Source organism: Neltuma alba, unplaced genomic scaffold (genome assembly GCF_004799145.2).
Source record: "Neltuma alba isolate B1F8T4 unplaced genomic scaffold, ASM479914v2 tig00012515_pilon, whole genome shotgun sequence".
Classification (NCBI taxonomy): domain Eukaryota; kingdom Viridiplantae; phylum Streptophyta; class Magnoliopsida; order Fabales; family Fabaceae; genus Neltuma; species Neltuma alba.
Genome location: NW_021636982.1, coordinates 811,488 through 836,553, shown reverse-complemented (window position 1 = coordinate 836,553; position 25,066 = coordinate 811,488). Strand labels below are relative to the sequence as shown.

General features: G+C 34.1%; 3 protein-coding genes across 3 annotated transcripts; 2 read left to right on the top strand and 1 right to left on the bottom strand.

Moving 5' to 3' along the window:
• The first annotated feature begins 7,338 nt into the window (after positions 1-7,338).
• On the top strand, positions 7,339-12,068 carry LOC114727904 (phosphatidylinositol:ceramide inositolphosphotransferase 1). The gene is made up of 12 exons (XM_028914687.1): positions 7,339-7,813; positions 7,930-8,019; positions 8,782-8,868; positions 8,961-9,029; positions 9,728-9,808; positions 10,079-10,150; positions 10,246-10,306; positions 10,396-10,498; positions 10,685-10,780; positions 10,863-10,909; positions 11,365-11,492; positions 11,588-12,068. Exons 1-12 carry the CDS (start codon positions 7,745-7,747, stop codon positions 11,666-11,668), a joined length of 984 nt encoding a protein of 327 aa, XP_028770520.1. The 5' UTR covers positions 7,339-7,744; the 3' UTR covers positions 11,669-12,068.
• A 3,760-nt stretch (positions 12,069-15,828) lies between these two features.
• On the top strand, positions 15,829-20,874 carry LOC114727975 (serine/threonine-protein kinase BSK6). Its single transcript, XM_028914764.1, has 10 exons — positions 15,829-16,093; positions 16,203-16,423; positions 16,858-16,993; positions 17,117-17,250; positions 17,575-17,680; positions 18,261-18,346; positions 19,010-19,198; positions 19,476-19,637; positions 19,717-19,830; positions 20,562-20,874. Exons 1-10 carry the CDS (start codon positions 16,012-16,014, stop codon positions 20,814-20,816), a joined length of 1,485 nt encoding a protein of 494 aa, XP_028770597.1. The 5' UTR covers positions 15,829-16,011; the 3' UTR covers positions 20,817-20,874.
• A 681-nt stretch (positions 20,875-21,555) lies between these two features.
• On the bottom strand, positions 21,556-22,814 carry LOC114727963 (uncharacterized). Its single transcript, XM_028914753.1, has 2 exons — positions 22,627-22,814; positions 21,556-21,778 (listed from the first exon to the last, which is right to left on the bottom strand). The coding sequence occupies exons 1-2, from the start codon at positions 22,812-22,814 to the stop codon at positions 21,556-21,558; spliced, it is 411 nt and encodes a 136-aa protein (XP_028770586.1).
• Between the last annotated feature and the right edge of the window lie 2,252 nt (positions 22,815-25,066).

The following is a 25,066-nucleotide window of genomic DNA, read 5'->3' as shown; positions in this document are numbered from 1 at the left end:
TACAAATTACAAATCAGTAAACTCATAATATTGCTAATGAAATTTGAACTCAAAACTGTTAGCCACTTGGCTAATCATTGTTTGATAATATAATCCTATATTTTTACTTTTGATTATGTATAAGTGAAGAGCAAATATATATATATATATATTTATGGAAGCATCAAATCTGTTTTAGAGAGAGCGGAAAATTAAAGATCCTAAGTGGCACGAAAATCATTCTTAAACGAATGAACCATAGTAAGAAACTAAGAACAAAAAGAAAGGGCAAACATTCAAATAACAACGATACGAAGTAGAGCCTAAAAGGAGTGGTTGTTGGTCATAGCCCCGCCGTGCTAAATGACCTTTGACCGTTGACCTCACGTGCTAATCCTAATTTCAATTCTTTTTAATTATTTTATTTCGCTAATCAATCATAATCATTAACATAACAACATCCTGTTGGAAAAGAAACAAAAAAAAAAAAAAAAACAACATTCAACTTCTCCCCATTGAGGAATACAGAATCCTCTTTGAATTACATGAGAATTTTCCTTTATAATTATAGGACATTAATTACGAGAAGGTTGCCAAATGGTTATTGTTGTTTGAAAACTATATTAGTTAGAAAGATCTAAATTTGAATATACGTGTTTTCTGTGTATAAAATTCTGTAAAATTCATGTACTTTTTGCGTATAAAAATAATCTAATTAACAAAATTTCCAAACTTGTATTTTTGAGCTATGTTACCTTAAATTATTCTCTTCATTAAATTGGAAAAAAATCCAACACTTTTTTCTTGTGCTTGAAAAATTTACTCATTAAAATCAAAACGATCATTCTTATAATCATAATTACAATTAAACCACAAACATCGCACGGGTGCACCACTAATTTTAATTTATCACAAGACCAAGAATTGATCACACTTGAATGATTGCAAGAATTTTTATTTCTGATTAGATTCTCCAACGGTTGACTTTGTTCCGTTAAAACTCGAATCACTTTGAAAGTCAAATTTGTGTTGCTTAATTAATGGTATAATTATCGCAGAGGGATCAAATAAGATCAGGAAAAAAAATGGGATTTTGGCATAAGAAAGGGACGCATGCCAACTTGGAATATGAATGCTTATCCTATCGAACTTGTTTGGAAATTCATCACTTTAAACCAAAAATCCCGCAATTAGCAAGTTTAAGGTAAAGCTGGTTCTTGTAATAATTAAAATTTAATCTTTTAAGTTTAGTTGTGCTTTAAATGTAATTTATTCCAAACACCATGAACTAGATTCGAATATTATCTAGTTTAAATAAATTAACTTTTCTAACATGATTTAATAAAATTTAGATTCGCAGTCCTGCTTAAATTATTAATGAGTCGTTTGAATTATGTATTGTGTTAGATGTCTTGATTTAAAAGGATATATTCCTTCGATGATTAATATAAAATTTATTTAACTAATTTGATCAGATTAAAGAAGCTAAGTAAGTTAGTTAATTTAAAAAAATATGACGTATTTTTTCTAAAACACCATAATCATTTTCTTTAATTTAAAAAAAATTGATGAATATGAAAAATAAATTTCATATTTAGAATCAAAATCAATCCAATAATTAAGTTTAAGACAGGAAGAGTTTTTTTTTTAAGTGGTGGGGCCTAGAATAGACGGAGGATGGGCAGGATAGAGAGGAAAATCTCCAAGGGCAATCCTATTTGATAGTAGTATTTGACTTTTTGCGAAAATAATAATATCTTCTGATTATTTTATTTATTAATTAATTTGCGAGGGGCGTGGAGCGTGGAAAGGGGGCGAGGGTTGGGGTCGAGTCTCCCACGACGCCTTCAAAGTTCAATGTATGGCTTATGTGGAGGGCTTGACCTCATCATCGTCTTTGACTTGGTCAACATTTCAATTTTCTTTTTGTTTGTTTCTAGGCCTGTCCCGGTGGCTTTATATGACCAAACAACCCACCTTTTTTTAATTGATGCAAAAATTTAGGCTTCACTAAAAAATTAAGGACAAAAAGAAAAAGCTAGTGACACACAACACACTTCAGTTGCCTGTTGGTTATACATTGCTGATTTGGCCAATCAGTGTGACTAAGTTATTGGTTAGGGTAGGGTATTATATGTAAAAATTAACTCTAAATTATATACTCCTCCCATTCTCAATATAAATTCTTGAGTTGATTTTGGTCCTAAATATAGAATTCATTTCTCATATTTATCAATTTTCTCTAAATTATCCTATGGATACTCCCTCAACTATAATCAAGTAAAAGAGGGAGGGAGTATTAAAAAAGATAATTATGGTGTTTTAGAAAAAATGTGTCACTTTTTTTATAATTAACTAACCTACCTAACTTTCTTAATCTAATCAAATTAGTTAAATGGATTTTATATTAAAGACCAGATGAGTATTTTATTTAATTGTGAATATGCCTCCCAAGTGCTGTGACGACCTCAGGAATCAATTTTTTTCTTTTTTGGAGACTGTCCAACCCTTTGATCAGACAATACACCTTCTTTCTTTTTTTTCCTGTCCAATTTTCGTTTGGGATAGTTTCCATGAATCTAGTCAATAAGAAAAATTGGTCTTTGCACCCTTGCGTGGATGATGCACTTGCAATCAAAGAAATTCGGTAACCGTGCATTTGGGTGTGTGTTTAAATTAGCGGTGGCAAAATTGATTTTTATTTTATCTGATTCTTGCAAATATGAATTAAGATAAAAGTCAGTTGATTTATGTTTGGATTGAATTTTATAAAAGTCAACTTGATAAATTGAAACTTGTTTGGATAAGTAATGAAAAAATAAGTTAAAATATTAAATTGCCTGACTTATAAATTTATTTATAATCTAGTGATATATATAAATATTTTAGAGAGATCATATGATATATGATATGATTAAATAATTTATCTAGCTTTCATAATCTTTTCAAATTAGTTTAATGGGTCTTATATTAAGAACCCAAGACAATATATTACATGTACATAATTTGGTAAATTTAAGAAAAATAATTAAATTATTATCGGGAAAAAAAATCATATTATTGGATCAAGATAGGATCTATTTAAATACCCTTAACCCTTATCATTATTTTCATCCTCCTCCTTTCTCTCTCCATGTTAGAAACGGAGAAAGCTAATGATTCTAGCGTTGTACTGTCGTCATTATACCATTTTTCAATAATATAGTTACATTGTTTTTCTCGTCAATGAAAAAGAGGGAGTGCAATTTTTTAACTTTATAATTATATTTTCATTCGAAATCAGTGAATGTAACGTAAATTTGATTGTATTGTAAGAATGCACTTTTTTAACTTTATAATTATATTTTCATTCGAAATTAGTGAATGTAACGTAAATTTGATTGTATTGTAATTATAAAATGGATTACAAAACGGGAGACTATGCACTTGTTAGTCTCTCATTCCTTTTACTCTTTGAAAATGTTTAAAATCTCAATATACTTTTTTATTTTTGTCTTTAAATAATTATAATAGTTTTTCACCTGTTCTCTTTTACTTATCCTCTATGTAAAGAAGAGTATTTTTTAAAAAACTTTACATATTTATTATTTTAAACGATTTTAACAGGCTTCTTAATATATGTATGTAAATTTAGTTATTTGTAATTTATACAAAAGACTGGAGAGTTATTTTGAATATAAAACCAATGAAAGAAAATATATACTGTTATGATTCTTAATATAAAACCTATTTAACTAATTTGATTAAATTAATAAATTTAGGTAAGTTAATTAATTATAAAAAATATAATATATTTTTTCTAAAACACCGTAATCATCTTTCTTAATATCATCTCTCTCTTTTCTACCTGATTATGATTAAGGGAGTATCCATAGAAATAATTTAGGAAAAACTGATAAATATGAAAAATAGTTCTTATATTTAGGATTAAAATCAATTTAATAATTAGAGCCTATATTAAGAATAAGAAGAGTACTGTATAGTAGACATGGGGTAGAAAAGAAATACTGGCATTTTTTCCTTAAGAAAAGGAAGAAGTAGGAGTGAAGGCAATTACAGGTTGGAACTTGGAAGGAGGTAGGGGCCAGGGTGGGCTGAAAGGACAGTTATGCAAACTAATAATATATGTGCTACTATATTTACACTTTTCTCTTTTAAATTTCGCCAACAGGATTAATTGAAACTTGAAATTTATAAATTATATAATAATTATAATGTTAGCAGAAATACGTAGCAAGGCTGTATAGAAATACTTATTGAATATTTTAATGAAAAAATGGAGAATTGAGTTGGCGGTTTGGATGGAGATAGGAAATGGCAGAGTGGTGGCCACGTGGGGAAGGTGGTTGTCGGGTCGGGCATTGCCCGCCAAATGGAGTTTTGAAACAAAAGTGGAATTCCAGGTATGCCCTTCTTCTGGGAAAGAGAGAGAGCCGCCGATATTTAAATTCAAAACAGACGAAATCGGAGGGAGGGAGGTTCAGTTTCGGGCATGCCAACCTCGTAATTCGCTCCAACATGCCTCCCTCTCTTTCTCTAACAACCCTCCCTCCCTCATTTTTTCTATTATTATTATTTATTGTTTGTTCCAACTTCCAACTATTTATCACCAACCAAATTTCTTAAGTACAAATACCCTCACCTTTATAATTAAACTATAAATTCATATGACAAAAATAGGATATATATTCATGTGTGATTAGAAAATTTAATACAATAGTGGATATAATAAACTTAAGGCAAGTATTTTTTTTATTTATATCTTGAATTAGTTAAAAATATATTATAATAATACAAAGTTTTTAACATTAAGGACCACATTGCACTTGGTTTAAGTTTTAGAATGGCACTGAAACATATTTTAGAGACAAAAAAAAGGACAGAGATAAAAGTGGGGTTGGGATTAAAATCTAGATAACACGATAAAAAATTATCAATGCACCATTAATTTTGCAAGATATTATCTCCAATTCTAAATATAAGAGCTAGTTGACTAATTTGAATAAATTAAAGAAATAAGCTAAGTTAGTTATTTGTAATAAATAAGTGTTGTATTTTCTAAAATATCCTTACTAATCAAATGTATTGGCTATAACTACCATTATTAGAAAAAACTGTATTGAGAAAAAAACACATAAATAAGAGAGATAAAGTGAATTGTGGTCTTATATTTAGGATCAAAATAAAAATTAAACGAGGTCTTATATTAAGAATCGAATGCAGTATATTTTGGCCAAATACACATGCACTATGATAAAATTTATAGTAACACATTAGGTTATTTGTAGATTTCCAAATTTTAAATTCTACACGATGTATATGATAGCATGTTTGGTTATTTTTATATGTATTGATATTGTATTTTGGAAAAAGGTTAACGAGTTATTTCAAGTTCAAAATATACTTAAAATAAAATTTAAAACCCACCAAGGTGCTGCTTACAATTTGATAAGAAAAGTAATAACTAAAATACTGACAATTAAGCCTTTTTTAAAAGGTTCCTCATAAAAATAAGATATCTGAAATTTCAACGACATGTAATTAAATACTCCTCCGGTCCTTAATATAAGACCCAATTGTTGAATTAGTTTTGGTCCTAAATATAAGACCCATTTCTCATATTTATCAATTTTTTCTAAATTACCCATATGGATACTTCCTTAACCATAATCAAGTAGAAGAGGGAGAATGTATATTAAAAAAGATGATTATGATGTTTTAGGAAAAATGTGTCACATTTCTTATAATTAACTAACTTACCTAACTTTTTTAATATAATCCAATTAGTTAAATGGCTCTTATATTAAGGACTGAAGAAGTAATTTATAACAAGCCCAAATAAATAAATACCATATTTAAGCATACTTAAATATAATCCGTAAGCTAAATAAATTTGTATGTTGTTGGTTCAAGCTTATATCACTCAATTTTAAAAAACCGATAACGTTTCTCTTTAAAATTAGACCATCCAAAGTTTCAACATGCTCATCAATCATTAAAAAGCAAGTAAAATAATTCAAAAATTTTAAGCTAAACCCAAGTGAGAAATAGACAAAATCATGGGAGAGGGGAACCACTTTTTTTTTTTTTTTAAAACCTTTTTCTCAAATCCTAAGTTCTTCAATCTTTGATTTCTCAACCAACTAATATATATCGCTTTTTAAGCTTACTTATGTGGATTAGCATAGTAAAATCAATTTGTATTGTAGTAGCGATGACTTGAGTAAAGTGAACTACTTATCTTCTTACCAAACTCATGAGCTGTTTAAGATATGAACACAGGTGCTAAGCTCACACTAAGGGACGCAGGACACTACGAAATGTACTTAAGAATATTAATTATGGAGTTAATTTGGCATTTTATAATTATAATCTTCTCATTCTTTTGTATTATTGTGGGCGTTGTCAATCAAAATATTCTACTGTCCCCTTGGATTATTGCCATCTTATCTTATTGTCTGAATGGTGTTAAAAAAAATCCATTTCTTGATAAATAATACAAAATTCTTTGCAAAATTTGATAAATGTCAAGTTTTAACAGTGACAAGTCCTATCTTTCTAAATAATTTAGTTCTTCACATAATGATTAATTATAAAAATATTAAATTAGCTCCTCAATCCTATCCGTTATATGGTATTTGCATCAGTTACATTTATTAAATTGAAATGGGTTATCGTCTGCTATTTTTAAAAAACTAATAAAAATTATATTAAGCTAACTCCACAATATATTTAATCCACAAGATTGTGATGATAAAATTGGATAAAATTGATTTGGATTCATTTTTTCTAAATTTTTAAACAAGGACGATTCAAAGATTTTAATTTTAATGTAATAAAAAATAGATCAACATATATCAATTTCTTGTTCAACTATTTCCTCACAGAAATTATTAAATATATATCACTTAGTTTTTATTTATATTTTTTTTTTTGGTTGGGACAAACCAATCAGCCTTGTGGCGTGTAGATTGCAGGCCGAAGCCGGAGGATTCGAGAAGATTTACGGCCACCTCTTCCAAAACTACAAAAAGTGTTTTTTTAAAAAAAAGAGAAAAATCAACAATATTTTCTTAAAAATATAATTTTGCCCCTAAAAATTTTAAACGCTGGAAGATTCTCATTCTCTCACTTTCCTTTCGTTTTCGCAGTACCAGCCTTAGAAAGAGAGAGAAAGGGTTCGCGTTAAGGAAAAGTAGCAAGCGGCGATTTTTCTTTTTTAAACTAATTTCAAAATTTAAATGGTCAATTGTCAATATAAAAAAGGTCTTTGCTTTATAATTTTCCTCCCTTCTCAACCGTCTCTCCGTGTTCATCTCGCGTGCATAGCAGTCAGACAAAGCGAGAAAGGCCACAAGAGAATCAGGGGCGCACAGCGAGAGGAAGAGATATAGACAGAGAGAGAGAGGGAGAGGCAGTAGGGAGGAAAAAGCCCCCTTTTGTTAATTGTGCCTTCATTCCACACACGCACCCAACTCCTTAATTCCAGAGAGAGACCTCTTTTCTTCCTTTGATCGCCTGGGTGTTCACGATCTTCATCGCTTTGCTTTTAACTCGCTACCCAGATCTCTCCTGTTTCAGAATCTGATTCCAATCATACCTGTGGATAATCGGCGTTGTGTTTGTTTGATAAGAGGGTGGGACTCGGATTTACATAGTTAAAATAGAAAGGAAGGGGTGCTGTTATATTTGGGTTTGGCTTTTGCTGAGATTGTGTTGAGGGAAATGGTGCTTGCCTCAATGGTGTTGTGTTGAAGTATTATGGATGTTGTCATTACACGCTTACAAAGAGCAAAATAACATGTCGCTTTACATTAATCGCGAGGCCTCAAAGGTTGGTTTCCAAGTTTTTGACCCTTTGCTGCTACTCGTTATTCATCTACCCTCGTCCCCCCCCCCCCCCCCGGTCCCCAATTAATCCCTGCCTGACTGTTTGGTTCTGATGCATAGCTATGGAAGAGAATTTGCGCGGAGACAACCACAGAGATCAACCTTCTTGCAGAGAATTGGAAATACATTCTCGGCGGTCTCATTTGTCAGGTTTCCTCATTTTGATCATGAATCAGTCCACAAAATAGATATGAGCTCTTATCGTTGAGAAAATAATGTGAAAGTTTTTTCTTCTTTTGCTTTACCTTGGGGAGAGGAAATTTTGAAGGTATTGGTCATAAGGAGTTCACTTCTCTTGAGCGCTTGAAAAGTGTTCTGCATGTTTGGGAACCACGTTTATATGTCTGAGTTTAATCATCAAATGTGATTTTGTTAATGATTATTATCATCAATTTGTTGGAGTTCTGAAATTCTGATATTTAATGAGGCAAGTCAAGAAACTGGTCACTATTGACTGCATCTTTTGTCATATTCTGTAGTCTGTAATTCTGGGAGTCTGGCATTCAATGCATGCGCAGCATTGAATCAATAATTGCCTCCCAAATGAATTGTTGCATTAATCAAGGATTCTCCATTTATTTACGCCACTAGAGCTGTAAATATACTGAAATCTATGTGGAACTCTCAAGCTATTTCTCCCACTGGATAATTTCATTCTTCTCATTGGAAGCCTTTTAATTGTTTACAGCTCAAGTAGAACGCAGCATTATTTTATCAAAATGCCTTTATGTGTTTGAGAAAAGGGAAGAAATAAGAATGGCTGCATCTGTAAAGCATATTTCTGTCTTGAAGTTTTATATCCTTGACCCTTGTGCATAAGATGCTACAGTATATATTGAATTTGCTCGGAAATTGACATGCTCTGATTATTTGATTTTAATTAATAACTAAATTGGAACTGTTTCTCAACAGTACTTGCATGGTCTAGCTGCCCGAGGAGTTCACTATTTTCATAAGCCTGGCCCTACCCTTCAGGATGTTGGATTCTTCCTTCTACCGGTTTGTATATATCTCTTCCTCTTCATGTAATGGCTTTGTCAATTCGCCCTTTTATTATGAATGCATTTTTAATTTTATTGTTGCTGTTATAGGAGCTTGGGCAAGACAAAGCCTACATCAGCGAAACATTATTCACCTTCATTTTTTTATCCTTCGTCCTGGTAAAGATTCTTTCGTTTCTAATTTTTCTGCATTCTGTTAACAGTTACTTTTATTTTATGAAAACTTATTATTTTGTCAATCATCATTATCAAAATCAATCATTAATATTTGGGAAAAATGGCTCCTGCCAGGGGTTCTATTTTGCCTAGATATGGCATTTTATTCTATAACATAAATTACGTAATATATTCTTGCTTGAATTTCTTAGTTTTGGGCTCAAAAAAAATGTATGAGCTAAACTTGGTTTCAGCAGTCATGTCTACTCGTGATTATCTGGTGAGACCGACATGCTTCTCTGTTTAATTGAAGCTCCATATAGCTAAGTTTTATTTGTATGACTCGATAAATCACAGTTTCAAATCTTTTTGCTGAAAATCCATTTAGTGTATTTATGTTAGTTTTTAGTCGTGAGTTAGAGTTATGGATGGCATTCCTTTTTTATTAAATAAAAAAGGAGAATTGCAAACTGAAAATTGATTTCTAGTTTTGAGATTTCTAGTATCCTTCTATTTTAGAGTGATTGCTTATCCAATAGAAGACATTTTGCTCACTTTCCTTTCTGAGTCTTTTCCTGATTCGTAAGTTCTGCGGTTGTTCCTCTTGAGTCTTTTTGTGATTTGTCAAGTTCTACCGAGTTTTTACCATTAATGTTTATACTTCATTTTGACGGTATGTGCTATTTTTCATGCTTTTGCAGTGGACATTTCATCCTTTCATTTTGAAGAGCAAGAAGATCTATACAGTTCTAATATGGTGCAGGGTTCTAGCATTCTTAGTTGTAAGTGATGAACACATCATTGTCTTATTATTATCTTGTTTGAATCTTAAGGACCTACTTTACTGGTCGTTTTGATTGTTTACTCCCGCCTCCCCTCACCTGTACTTGTTCTTTCCTTGTGTGATCTTAAGTATTTGACAAAAGGCTGGTATTTCTTTATCAATATTAAGCAATAAACAAGCATGTTCATACCTTGTTATCCGGGAAATGGTTCTCTGGGAATAGGTCCATTACCCTTGATTATTAATTAATGGCAATTGTTTACTGCAGGCTTCTCAATTTCTTCGTATTATCACATTTTATTCAACACAGCTTCCGGGTCCAAATTACCATTGCCGAGAGGTACAATTGTTTGAAAATATGTTTTTCTCAATTTCATGTCTCATGCAGTATTGAAAAATAATCTTACAGTTCGGCACTATCACTATCATGCTCAGGGCTCAAGACTTGCCACGCTGCCTTCTCCAAAGAGTGTCTTAGAAGTTCTCTTGATTAATTGTAAGTAGGCATATTTTTTCTTATATTGGAGTCATTTAGCTATAATGCTTTTTTGTTGTTCTTGTACTCATTTGATTTTGCGTGTGCAGTTCCCCACGGTGTGATATATGGATGTGGTGATTTGATATTCTCATCACACATGATCTTTACTCTAGTCTTTGTGCTGACGTATCAGAGATATGGCACAAGAAGGTACCCTGGCCTAGAGTAAACGCTTTTACATGAGCGTGACTGTCTTTGTCAAAAACGAATCTTAGCTTCTAATTAAGTATTCTGGCTGAGTGCTTTTATTTTTATTTATGGAGCATCAATTTGGTTGTCTAACTTTCTGTTATTTGCAAGTTTTGATTTTCTGTGTTTATTGATGAACCATTGCAGGTGTATTAAGCAGCTAGGTTTCGTCCTTGCTATGATTCAGAGTCTCTTGATAATAGCATCTCGCAAACATTACACCGTTGATGTAGTTGTTGCCTGGTAAGAGTATGCTCTGATTTTCAATTGTTGAATCTGTTCAATTGCCATTTCCCTTTTAAGTTATTTCTATTATCTGCGGCAGGTACACTGTTAATTTGGTGGTATTTTTTGTTGAGAAGAAATTGCCAGGTTAGTACATTTGAGCTTGATGTTATTGTTGCGATTATAAATGTGCTGGTCCCAGAAATTTGTATACTTTTTGAATGCAGTTCCTCATTATCGATCCTTCTCATTCTAATCTAGTACTTTTGTCGTGCTGAAACCGCGCATTGTTAGTCAAATTAGTGAGAGGTCACATTGAAAAAGCCTTTATCTGTTTAGATGCTAAAGGCCTTTATCTGTTTAGATGCTAAAATAATATCGGCCGAAATACTGAAGTTTTGATTTATGTCAACCTAGTTGAGAAGCATTTGTGCTGTCCAGAACACCCAATTTTGCTGGACTGTAAAAAGATGTTCAATTGTCATGTTCTTATTAGACTCGAATAGCATACGCATAAAATCAATACCTAAGTTTTGCCGTAGGATATAACACTTTTTGTTAATTTAGTTGAGAAACAATGTGCTGACTTTCATGTCTTGCAGAGTTACCGGACCGGTCCAACGCTGCAGCAGCCCTGTTGCTTCCATTGAGCAACAAAGACAGAGATGTCCGGACCAAGGAAGAGAACCACAAGCTATTGAATGGGAATTCTGTGGATCCTGCAGACAGGGTATAGTGAAGAATCTACTTGTCCTTTCCCTATATCCATTTTCGTTGTAGTGTCTTTGTATGACATAACAGAGTTATTACTGTTGTTTACCTCAGAGGCAGAGAACTCAATTAAATGGCAAGATTCTGGAGGATGTTAATACACACCTTGCTGACTCTGCGATGAATGGTGCATAATAGGATAATAGGGAGCCTTCTGCTTTCAGAAATGGGTTCTACGGCAAGACTTTGCTGTAGGAAAAGCTACAACCTTGTTCGATTGAGGATTTAGTTAATTGTGAGATGTCCTGTTTTAATTCAAATCAGTAGGGCTAATTTGTATTAGTGAAATTTTAATTGGGTTGTGCTTTTTACCCATCGTGTTCCCCAGTTAAATTATTTATAGCATCGGCATGTGCCATAGGAATTTTCCCCCAAATCCTCTCTGTCTCCTCCATAATGTTTTTGTGGCCCCATGTGCCTAGTCTGCTCTTCATTTTCTACTTTTGGTTCTTTTTGCCTTTTGCAGTCACATGGGGAACTAATGATGAGGACAATGTAATAGGGCTTTTAATGTAAAGAGCAATTTCTTTTCCTAGACTGGCTATGCTAAAACTGGTCCTGTGAACATTTCTCCGAAGGGAATCTGAATCCTTCGCACCTAACAAGTACTATTTGGAGAGAGAAAAGAAACAGTGAGTGAAAAGAGAGGTACTCATTTTCAAGCGAAAAGATCTCAACTCAACCCTCTTGATAGGTTGATGAGGCGAATGAAAAATGATATATCTTGTAGGTTAAATCTAACATTATGCTAACTAAAGCCTATTTATTAGTTTAATACTGTCGATTCAAATAAAATAGGGGATTAATTGGAGATGGACCAGATAACATGGAAAGACGTTTTAAATGGTTTATCCGAGAAGGGATTTACCTATATCTTAGAGCCGAGAACGAGAATTTCTTCTAAGCTTTGTAAAGCCAGACTTGAATATGCCACCTAAGAATTCTTGAATGATTTTAAAAGTGTTGGGTGTAATAACTGGAGGGTAAAACAATGAAAGCAAAACATGCGGATCACAGTGAAATGGCATAGTGAAGTGTGAGATGAATTGATGTTTTGGGGGGAAGGAAGGGAATGATGGAGGTGAAAGTGACAGGAGAGAAAGGGGAGGACAGTGCTTTAAAGGGCATAATTATAAGAGAGGTCTTTTGATGGTATGGGGAGTGAAGGGAGTCAAGTTTTGAGTTGGGAAAATCACAATCACATGCATGTTTCTGCCGTGCTGCTCTCTGGGGAAGTCACATGGGGTCACCAGGACAACCCAACCCAACCCCTATTTTACGTTACTCTGCTTTTCCATGCAAGAAAAAGGAACAAGACGGTATCATTTCAATATTTCATAGACCCACTGACACCCACACTTTCATTCCTATGATTCATTTTGCTTTCCCTTTTTGTTGCCATCCCTTTTGTTTCCCATCTCCACATTATGTTTCATCATTTCTCACCTCTCTATCATGTCATGCTCTACCCTCCCCTAACCTCCCCTGGGGTTAATCACAACTTGAGGGTAAGCACTAAAGACTTGAAATTACAAATGGGATCAAAAACTCCTACTTGTAAAGAGCATTTATGTCATTAGGTTACCAAGTCATTTACTTCATATATAACAATTGGCATAAGAATAAGGCATGCCTCTACTAATCAGATTCATAAAAAGAGTTTACATAATTCCTTCTTATCAATATCAATATTCAATATTATAATAAAATCTACAACAAATCATACTTTATTAGCTCTAAAATATACCTCATTCTTCAAATTTTGCATGTCATACATAAACATGCTTAGATTTGGAACAAGCCGCATGTTAATAAGTCATAAATATTAAATAACGTAATTTATAAAAGAAAATAGTTTGGATAGTGCAATTACTTGTACGGACGTTAGAATTGGGGAAGGAAGTTTTCTGAAAAAGGGCAGAACTGAAGCTTCATTTTCTCCTATCAGGGGGCATGAGGTCCCAGAAAATTATGTGTATCTCGGAAGTGTTATTATATTTGTAGGATGAAGCGAGTATGAATTATGTTGTGTCATCATGCAGTCGCCGATAAAATGCGTTGTATAATAATTAAAATGTTCGTGCGTTAATCAAATTTCTCTTCGATCATCATTATTGTCTTTTTTAGGAAAATGTACGCATAGATTATTTTTTTTCTGGGGTGAAACGTGGGCATAGGTTTTAAAGCCAACCAATCTATAAGTCCTAGGATATAAAGAAATCCTTAGCTCGGCCCATTCCAAGCAGGACTAGGTTGGAACCTGTGGACTAATCTATAACATGATCCCACGGCTGAACCCATGGAAATTGAAGTTTACATCTATTGATACTTCCACTTTAGTTTACTCTCATTATGAATCTTTTTGTTCACAAGACTCAAAATTTAGGAAGAAAATCAAATATCATAGTTTTCTTCACACTGTTGTTAGGCCTAGGGAGAATCCAATTTGGGTTAACAACAATAAAATACAGACAAGTGCTTAAAACCTAAAAATAGTAAGTTGCAAGTCATATTTATATAACTCCTTTTAAGTCAAATCCACTTATCCTAGATGTTCTAGCAAGTAAAATAGGGAAAAAAAAATAACAAGTTGAAATTGATGATGAATTAAAATGAGGGTAAATCTGATTTCAAAATGAAGGAAAAGGACGGAGTTTTTGTGGAAAAGAGAAGGACTGGGGAAGATTAAAGGTAATTGAGTGAGGTTGGGGTGGAGGTTGGTGATGGAGGTGGGGCTGGGTGTTTGAGAAGAAAGAACAAAGAGGGCCAAACTTTGAACAAAAAGGAGGAGAGATTAGCGCAAATTAAGCTGGATGCAATAAAAAGGCCAAGTCAATCCCAATAATAACAATGATCTCTCTCTCTCTCATTGTGTGGAACAATAGAGAGAAGATAATGATGAGGAGGCAAGGCGACATGGAGATGTCTATGATACCAAATAATGACTATTTCTTCTGTGTCTTCCTTTACGTGCTGTAACAGAGAGCTCCTTTCATTATACCTCCACCTCCCACTACCCCTACTCTCCTTTTTCTTTCCCATTTGATTATTGCGCCTCTCTCTCTTTCTTTCTCTCTTCACTGTAATTCAGTGGTCTTGGGATTAATCTGTAATCATTGATTATCACATACTCCTATCAAACTCTCAAGATTACGCATGCTGTTTAACTCATTTCTTCACATTCCGCCTAATGTCTGCCCAACTCAGTTCTATACTACTATATCTGATCAAAGAGACGCTTTACAATTAAGAAAGCTAAAGTAGTATCACCAATAAGAAATGCTTTGAAATTAAAAGTAGGCGAATACTATGTACACTACCAACACGTCAGTAATTAAATAATTCATGCGCTTCATGTATATCTCTGTTGTATTCTTGGAAGCCGTGACGCATGCCATGACATGATGCTTGAGAATAGCCAGTCTAAAGCCAAACACCTTTTCCTTTGATTGAGGTTTCAGGCCACCACAAAAACAAAGATATGTCAATAAATAACGGGCAGACAAGGTGTCGTGAGCTTCAGGCCACCAGGATTTGCCTAATCAAAAGAAAAATTTAAGGTATGGTTTTGCCAAATTAATCATTTAAAAGTGTCCATTAAAATTTGACTCGCTGCAAATGATAAAAAGGATATGACACATGACAACAGATATTGAGTGGATGCTGCATATACAAATTTTAAAACCATACCAAACCTGAACAATTTGGATTCTTTTTTAATACTATAACGTTGACTAAAGCATTGGATGTGTCTTCAGACGCGTGATATAATATATACTTCATTTAAGAGATTCGTTTCTAAAGAGGTTGTTTGAATATCTGCTTTGAAAGGCAATTATTTCCCATGTTAGTTATTGACTCAACCTTATCTATTTCTCATATGGCATTTCTCTTTCGGACACAAACAAAACATGTGACTACCTAATGATATTTATATCTTCATTACCAAAATGCAGTTTCCTTCGTCTGAGTAATACTACGAAATACTTAATAGTTGTATTAACTTTATGTACAGCTTCTACTTTATTTCTGGTAATCAGCATAATGTGGATATGACAACCAACTGTGAAAAAGCTTAGACTGCTTGTAAAAAGAATTGTTTGAAATATTATTTTGGTAAATGTGAGAGAAATGATGACAATGGAGAAAAGTAAGACGGCTTAAGCAAGGATAGTAAAGGCCCTTTACAAATTGAAGCAAGCAAATGCCCGTTAGAAAGAGATACAGATTTGAAGAAAAAGAAGAAAGATACAGAAAGGCAGAGAAGAAGGTTTCACACTGCAATACTGGATTGTGTTGAGATCAGATGGAGAGCCAAAGCAGCTTGAACTAGAAAAGTCTCTACCTTGAACTGAATTGCCAACTCTTTCCATTTATGCTATAACAAACAGACCCCTGGTTTCAGAACAATGGATAGCACCGTCTGATCAGTGATCAGTCTCTACGCTAATTCGTTTCAGTTTCATCTACTTCACTAAATGGGTGCTCGTTGCTCTAAATTCTCCCTCTGCTGGTTCCACTCCCACCTCAAACCTTCTGTCCTTGAATCGTCCGACCTGGGTAATTGCCTATCTCTATCTCTCTCTCTCACGCGCGCACACACACACACACAGTGTTCTGGCATTTTTTGCTCTGCTTAAACATGGCTTCTGTTTTAATTTTGTTGCAGAAAATGGAGGAAAAAATGAGGGAGAAAGGTGGCCAAGTTTTGGCGAGTTTAGCTTGGAGCAATTGAAGGGTGCTACAAGCGGATTCTCTCCCGAAAACATAGTGTCCGAGCATGGCGAAAAAGCTCCCAATATTGTTTACAAAGGGAAGCTCGAGGATGGTCATATGATCGCCATCAAGCGCTTCAACAAATTTGCATGGCCTGATTCTCGCCAATTCCTCGTCTGTTAACTTCCTTCACTTCATTTGTGTGTATTCGTGGGGAAAGTTCTAGTTTGATCGGATAGCTTAATTCATGATTCGGTTCAACGAATCATGAATATATCTGCAGCAATCTGCCGTTAAAATATTAGCTGCTCTTTAAATGTTGATCCATAATTAAAAATAAAATGTTTGCTGATTTTGACATGAAAAATGAGGTGGAAATAATAATGTCGGGCAATCAAATAATGTCTAAGTTAGCAGATCTAAGTGTTAGTTTTCTGGTGATTCTTGTCGGTGGGCATATGCTACGCTTTGAAGTTGAAACAACCAATATAACTTTGATTAATGACCAAATTCGAAAAATAATATTGAATTAGTTAGGAACCAAAATAGGATTTCATTCTATTCTTTTATTGGTCTGTCTTTTTTAGTATGATGAAATGTGGTTCTAGGAGGAAGCTAAGCAAGTGGGGAGTCTGAGAAGTGAGAGATTAGCCAACTTGATTGGTTATTGCTATGAAGGGGACGAAAGGCTGCTGGTAGCAGAGTTCATGCCGCATGAAACTCTGGCAAAGCATCTCTTTCACTGTGAGCTATTCTAGATCATTATGCGCTTATGCATTTCATCTTAAATCTTTGTTGGATTTAGAATCTTTTATTTGGACATTTGATTTATGAACGGAAAGAATAACGATGACTGATTTGATTCAGGGGAGGCACAACCCATGGAATGGGCAATGAGGTTGAGGGTGGCCTTGTACTTAGCTCAAGCTCTAGAGTACTGCAGCAGTAAAGGAAGGGCTTTATATCATGATCTCAATGCCTACAGGATCTTGTTTGATCAGGTATAAGGTTTTGTAAAAGACATACTTCCATTTTTATTTCTTGTCTAAATTACACTTGCCGTCCCCATTGTTGAATATAAATCAGTATATCTATAAAATAAATTGAAGACAGTTTTAAATTCTATTTTTAACAGCATGACTAAAGTTATTATGCCATCTAATTGATATTTTTACTTGATTTGATCTGATAATCAGGGAGATAATATTTCGTGGGTCAACACTAGAAGGGCTTAAATTGCTCTCATTAATGAAGGGACAATATTATTCTAATTGAAACTGAAAGGACTAATTTTTTCCCTGCATCTGCTTATGTTGAATCAACAGGATGGTAATCCGAGGTTGTCTTGCTTTGGGCTTATGAAGAACAGCAGAGATGGCAAGAGTTACAGTACAAACTTGGCCTTTACACCACCTGAGTACTTGAGAACAGGTAATACTGTTAGTATGCGTGTCTTGAAATGTTCAGTTCACAGCGGATTGATCCATAGTTATATGATTTTGGAATTCTTAAGATGGCTGGGAATCTCTGCGTGAATCTGACATGAAAAAATTGATTGGTTTGAATGAATATAGATCTTTTAATATTATTGCGATGCCCCTGTCTGTTTCAGTAGAGGTTTGTTTTTTTACAGCTTTGTTTTTTTGGGGGTGGGGGGGGATACGTCATCTTCTGCAAATAATTAATTAATGAAAGTTCTGAATTAGAGAAAGTAGTATTATATTTTACGGAAGCACATGTAAATTCATGTCAAAATTCATATTGCAGGGGACGGCTTGGCTTTTTGGTTTCTTTAGCTGTAAAGCTAATCATTCTTATAATAGCTTTCTAATTCTGTGTCACGCCTGGAACAATAATCTGTATCAGCAGTGAACAATTTTTTGTTTGTAAAGTTGTTTGCAAAATGAAGATCGGAAATATTTTAACTTGAAATAAATATATGCATGTTTTCAGTCTGTGGATTGTTTGCTCGCCTATAAATAATTTGGATATTTGACAATTATTTATGCAGGTAGAGTGACACCAGAGAGTGTAGTTTACAGTTTCGGAACTTTGTTGCTAGATCTTCTGAGTGGCAAACATATTCCCCCTAGCCATGTAAGTTTCCTCTCCAAAATTTTGCTTATTTACTTATTTGCTAAAAAATACACACATGTGGCTTGTAGGGCGTTTCTTCATTCATATAGATATTATAAATTTAGGATCTCTTCTACGACCTCAATCTTCGAATTTGCTTATCATAATGGCTTCTCAGTGTTCGTTCATCAGTATTTGTGTTATGCATAGTTACACTTATGGTCCCTCTAGTTTGCTTATTGGAGTTATAGTAATACTTTTGTATAATTTTACAAGAAGTAATTGACGACTCTTTTATACCCTAATAAAAGTATCCTTGGCCCAGAACTTAACAGAAGGTGGCTGTTGATTTAAATTGCTAAAATCAAATAGATAGAAGAGTAACATTCATTACCGTTGAAGAGAGTAAGTTGCTTTGATAAGTTTACCCGAGAGATCAAAATGTACTAAGCTGGAAAACACTCGGAAAAGAGAGGGAGTAGCTGTATGTTATTTTTGAGGTTATCTGATATTTCACTCACAACTTGTCTTCGTTGAAATATCTACTGCGAGCTACTGCTTTCAATAGTAGAAGTTAGGAATGGATTCAGTTTACGATATTTAAGTTGGCTTTATATAATTCTCATCTAGCTAATGAAGTTCAGAGATTTGATGTTGGCACCATTTATTTTTCTTAATTTACAGGCACTTGATCTGATCCGTGGCAAAAACTTTTTGATGTTAATGGATTCTGCCTTAGAAGGTCACTTTTCAAAGGAGGACGGAACTGAATTGGTGCGGTTGGCTTCTCGTTGTTTACAGTATGAAGCTCGCGAGAGACCAAATGCAAAGTCTCTTGTTACTTCTCTAATGTCACTTCAGAAAGAAACTGAGGTGCAACGCCATACTTGATAACCTTCTATGTTATTGAATCTTCTGCCACAATATTCTTAAATCTCTTTCTGAGACCTATAAAAGATATGAGAACTAAGCATGTCAGAGGTTACTTCTATTAAAAAATGTGCTCCACATATCACACGTCTATTCATGATTGACTCGGTTTACTCATCTTTGGCAGGTCTAATCTACTTATAAATTTTTGAACTTGTTATAGATCATGAAATCCATCTTGAGAAGACTATAATTTCTCATTTGTATAGTATTTGAGCAGGTCCCCTCATATGTTTTGATGGGTATTCGGCATGAAGCTGCATCCTCCGCAAAGCCATCACTGACGCCTTTGGGTGAAGCATGCTTGAGACTTGATCTTACTGCCATACATGAAATATTGGAGAAGATTGGATACAAGGATGATGAGGGAATCGCCAATGAGGTTCATGTTTTTCTTTTATGATGTTATTATTCTGTTAATACTGCAACGCTGATCTTCTGCTTAATGTGGGGAATTGCAGCTTTCATTTCAATTGTGGACCAGTCAAATGCAGGAGACCCTGAATTTGAAGAAGCATGGAGATACTGCTTTCCGAGCCAAGGACTTTGTCACTGCCATTGACTGCTACACGCAAGTAAGTGTTCTTTGAGTGCAACTTGGCTAGGCTGTGTTAGAGATTATGATAAAATTATTCTTGGGCCTTCACTTAACAGTCTAAATTATGGTTTTTGACATGGATTCAAATCCACAATATTTTTGGCCTCTGTTTCTCTTCATTGAGCATTACGGTCTGGGACAAGGTGTGATGAGTTTTGTGTGAGAAAATGCATTCAGCATTGTAATAAAACTATGAATAAGGTAAAATTAAATCCTGTGAGGTTCTTTGAAACCTATATTCACACCTCTGGTTTCAATTGATTATAGATCTTCATATGAAATTTATAAACTCAAACACCTCAAATTTAAGAAAGCTACGCTAGACTCCATTAATTTTGGTTTTTCATAAGCATAACCTTGCCGTTGTGGGGTAATATGGGCTGCGTCATATTAGGCTATTATGATTTACTCGGAGGAAAGGAAAGCACATCGAATACAAGTTTTGCTAACAAAATCGTTAATAGTGGGAGGTCTAGAAAAGTTGAGAGTCTGTATTTCCAAAACCTGAGAGAGGTAGTCAAACAATTCTCAAGTATTTATACAATAGTCTAGAGTAACAATGGTCCTTGATAAGATGTTATGCATAGTGTAATGGTGAGATCATAGTTAGATTTCAGATGAAATATATGCAGATTAAAACTGAATAATTAAGAAATATATTAGTCTTTCGGACACAATTTTTATTCGGATTCACTCGGTGACTCTCAGTTCATAGATGGAGGGACCATGATCTCCCCTACTGTGTATGCAAGACGCTGCTTGTCTTATTTGATGAATGGGATGGCACAAGAAGCTCTTGGGGATGCAATGCAAGCTCAAGTGGTGTCGCCTGAGTGGCCTACTTCTTTGTATCTTCAAGCAGCTTGTCTTTTCAGCCTTGGAATGGAGAATGATGCACAAGAAACTCTCAGAGATGGAACAAACATGGAAGCCAGAAAGAACAAAAATTTGAAAACTGTATAGATTTTACAATCTGTTTTTCTTGGCATTATTTGTTGTTTCTTTGGGATAGTTTTGTTAGGCTTTTGAGTCCATTTTCCTATGTTATGAAAGATAATGGCTGGTTTGGATTTTTTTTTTAATTACTATGCCTGCAGCCTAGTATTTGTCTGCAGTTTCCTTCTTTTTCCACTTCTAATGAAAACAGACCCTTAATTTTCTGCTGTAGAAACGAATAATATATGCAAGTACTTGCAATTTCAAGCTTGAAGAATTAAGAGATGGGATAAATTTGATGTGTGAGTTAGGTATTTGCTTTTCACTTAAAGCAGAGAATATACCAGAGAAACAAAGAGAAAATAATGAATGAATGTAATAATAAAATTTGAACCCCATACACAACAACCATATTCCTTTGTGACACTATTTCTTTGAACATATGAATGCATCCAATGAAAAGATCAGATCGGAAGTAGCTTAAGAGATGAGGATTGGGTCAGCGGATCTAAAAGCACTCATTCTCAAAACCACAGTTTCTATAAATTCCAAGACAACTTTTCATTCTACTTCCATTTTATCTTGGTTTTATTCCCCCACTCCCTCTGTCTAATAACCTTAATATCTTCTGGGAAAAAAAAACTGCAAAGATGAATGAAAATAGAACCGCATGATATGACAAATAAGCAGAAAACAACTACAATAAAATATTTTGGTGTGGCAGAATAATCATTAAGGTTGTTTTGTTTTAACATGACTTGTTAGACTAGCCAAATAAGCCTGCGAACACACATGCGATGACAAATGTGATGAAAAATATGATAAATATACAAAATTCCAGGAAATGACGATCCAGCCAAAAGCTTGGGGGATTCTGTGGCTGAGTTGTGGATACTGTGATGACGCTGTAGCTGTCCCTTAAATTCTCGGCTGTCTCCTCATTTGTTGCAAAAACATTCCGTGCCACAGAATGACAGATTTCGCAGGTCCTACAAGAAGTTTAATCATACTTAAAATAACCAAAAATCATACAAGTTAAGGATTCACAGAGAAACATGGTCAGGAAAAAAGTTGTTGTATTCATTATTTTACTGTACGTTTATATGAATTTTACTCTTATGCATGTCCACAACAAGCCAGCAAACCACATCCGAAACAATGGGAAAAATTCAAATGGCTGCAATTTTGATTTTACTCCTCTTATCCTTAATGTAAGACCTATTTAACTAATTTGATTAAATTAAGGAAGTTAGGTAAGTTAGTTAATTATAAAAAAAGTAACACATTTTTCCTAAAGCATCATAATCATCTTTCTTAATACCCATCTCCCTCTTCTACTTGATTATGGTTGAGGGAGTATCCATAGGGGTTATTTAGAGAAAATTGACAAATATGATAAATGAATCTTATATTTAGAAACAAAACTAACTCAAGAATTGGGTCATATATTAAGGACCGGAGGAGTATCTTGCAGGAGGAAGATAGAGAGGGAACAATCCTCTATGCTACAAGGCGTACAGAATAGAATACTCGAAACAAAAAATTATGAGAAGGAATCAAGCACTTAGTTTTGCCTTTCATTCATGAATTTAATTGATCTTTTGCCCTTACCTTTCAGCGTATGTGACCAAGTTTTCAATCATCTTCAGCATTCCCAACGTACACCACTCAACAAGTCACGCACAAACTAAAAATTCCAAGGCCATCCCAACTGAATAATCTAATAATAAACTTTTGTGTTTTTAAAAGTTAAGCATAATGAAGCACTGGTATCTAACATGAAAGTCAAACATAAAAACTTACAATTGAAAGAAAGTGAAGAGACGGTTTCATGTACCTCTTTCCTCTACTCCTGAACCAGTTTTCAGCACAGAGTTTGTGAGCCACAGCAAGATCATCCTTGCAAGAACAACCCAATTCAATTGGAACCCCATATACATGGCTGTCACTCTCCAAACCCAAGCGACAAATCCTACACTCTCTATCTCTAGAATCAGAGAGATCAATGCTAGCCTCAGCGCTCATGTCGCTGCCGTGGTTTCCAAATCTGCATGGGATATCCGAATAGTTGATGGCATCTTCAAAATCAAAGACTTAGAAGGGAAAGAAGAAAGAAAAACGTTTTTCTTTCTCAGAGCTTGAGAGTTACAGACTTGGCATGAGCTGTCTCAAAATTTGGAACTTTGGGGTTTCTAGATTTAGCTCTAGACCCCCTTTGTGCAAGAAAAAAGAAAGGGTATACAAAAAAGAAAAAAACTGTGGGGGTCAAGGACCTCAGAAAAACGGATTAGCTGGCTCTTCTTCCCCATTACTTCTTTTCCCAAGAACTATTAAGCTGTAAAACAGGTTGAGGAAATTTCTATTCTTTGTAAGGCTCCAGGCTCAAGAATGCGGAAAAGAAGAAGAAGAAAGGGGTAGAGACTATGTTTCCAAAAGTTCAGAGTCGGAACCCAAATTATTCTTAAGCGTGCGACATCACAAGCTGAGTGTATTGATACGATGTCGAGCATATCAGACAAGAAGGGCAGATTAACTAAAACCAAATCATGAAGAACCATGCATGTTTAGACACATTTTTCGCTAGGATTCACTTGAGTGACTCTTTCTGTTCATAGATGGAGGGACCATGGTCTCACCTAATATGCGTGCAAGACGCTTTTTATCTTATTTGATGAATGATATGGCACAATAAGATCTTGGGAATGCAATGCAAGGCCAAGTGTGGTATCACCTGATTGGCCTACTTCTTTGCATCTATAAGCAGCTTGTCTTCTTCAGCCTTGGAATGGAGAATGATGCACAACAATTTCTCAGAATGGGACCAACATCGAAGCCAAAAAGAACAAAAATTTGGAAACTGCATGGATTTTACCTTCTGTTATCTTTAGCATGATTTGATGTTTCTTTGGGATAGTTCTATCAGGCTTTATCCATTTTCCTCTGTTATGAAAAGTAATGGCTGGTTTAGAATTTTTTGATGTGCCTACAGTCTCCTTTCTTTCTGCAGATTCCTAATGAATACAGAACCCAGGTACTTGAAATTTCAAGCTAGAAGAATTAAGAAATGACGAAGAAAAATTTGCTGTGTGAAGAAGATATTGCATAGGAAATTGCTTTTCACGTAAAGCTGCGATGCAGAGTGAGCTAGCTCTTCAGAAAACCTATCCTATTGAAGTGACGGGAGATCAAAAGATAATCTTCAGTCTATTTGAACTACGAATTGCACGCTTCAGTCTCTTAACATGACGGAGTCCACAGCTTTGATCCAACGACCACAGTTTTTAACTTTTCATGATGAGCACAAAATGAATCAAACTGTAATCATAAATTTATTAAGCATACAGTAACCTTGAAAAATTGGAAAGTCAAACTGTCAAAGACAACAAAAAATGGATTAAAACACTGAAAAATTAGAAGAAAAGATACATATAAGAGAAACAGAAAGATATGCTTGGCCATTTATTGTGCTTATCTTCATTACCTTTCATCTCATCTCAAATTTGTTTAACCAAAATTACTCATTCATCTTGCATTTGGGTTGTCTTTTCATTATTTCTAAATACTTGTATTTTCTTTTTAATGAAAAGCTAAGCATAGAGGTAAATATTATATAATAAACACACAAGGCAAAAGCCACGAACATAATTAATATGATTTGAGAATTCTAAATGTTCAATATTTTTCTTGATAGGTAAGTTTTGTTATAATTAAAAATTACACTTTAAACATCTTCTAGATGAAACCAACAATTCAATATTTAAAATTTATAAATACTTACTAATCATTCATAATTAGTTATCATAATCTCCGTATATATATCAAGAAGAGATCAGGATTTGATATTAATATTAAAACAATAATTCATCCAGTTTAAAAAAACATTAAATTAAATAATTAAAAATAAATTGGAACAGAAATTAACAAATTATGGCTTATTATTTAGATTTTTGGCCAACCTCCAGAAAGGAGCAGGACAAAATATTCTAATATACAAGCCGAACCATCTTGGCCCACCCGCATTAATCCTACAGCCTTAGATAAATGAACGCTTTGACGTTTATTTCCTCTCGTTATCTTATCCACTCCTTGGTTTTTAAGTTTTTACGAAAGAAATTTGTCACTTTTTCTCGTCAAATTAAAAAATAAACAATTTTTTGTGCATCATAAAAAAATCTGATGGATAAATTAAAAAAAATTTGTCACTTTTTCTCGTCGCACTAGTCATGACATATACATAATACGATTTTTATAAATTTTATTATATATATTGTGCACAT

What these genes read in the sequence shown, in the direction of transcription:
- LOC114727904 (XM_028914687.1), top strand. Translation starts at nt 7,745, where the DNA reads ATGTTGTCATTACACGCTTACAAAGAGCAAAATAACATGTCGCTTTAC. An exon ending in AGAAGTTCTCTTGATTAATT is followed by an intron (nt 10,307 to 10,395) that starts GTAAGTAGGCAT and finishes TTGCGTGTGCAG; the next exon opens with TTCCCCACGGTGTGATATAT. An exon ending in CTGTGGATCCTGCAGACAGG is followed by an intron (nt 11,493 to 11,587) that starts GTATAGTGAAGA and finishes TGTTTACCTCAG; the next exon opens with AGGCAGAGAACTCAATTAAA.
- LOC114727975 (XM_028914764.1), top strand. Translation starts at nt 16,012, where the DNA reads ATGGGTGCTCGTTGCTCTAAATTCTCCCTCTGCTGGTTCCACTCCCAC. An exon ending in ACAGGATCTTGTTTGATCAG is followed by an intron (nt 17,251 to 17,574) that starts GTATAAGGTTTT and finishes TTGAATCAACAG; the next exon opens with GATGGTAATCCGAGGTTGTC. An exon ending in ACCTGAGTACTTGAGAACAG is followed by an intron (nt 17,681 to 18,260) that starts GTAATACTGTTA and finishes TTATTTATGCAG; the next exon opens with GTAGAGTGACACCAGAGAGT.
- LOC114727963 (XM_028914753.1), bottom strand. Translation starts at nt 22,814, where the DNA reads ATGAGCGCTGAGGCTAGCATTGATCTCTCTGATTCTAGAGATAGAGAG. An exon ending in TTCAGGAGTAGAGGAAAGAG is followed by an intron (nt 21,779 to 22,626) that starts GTACATGAAACC and finishes AACTTCTTGTAG; the next exon opens with GACCTGCGAAATCTGTCATT.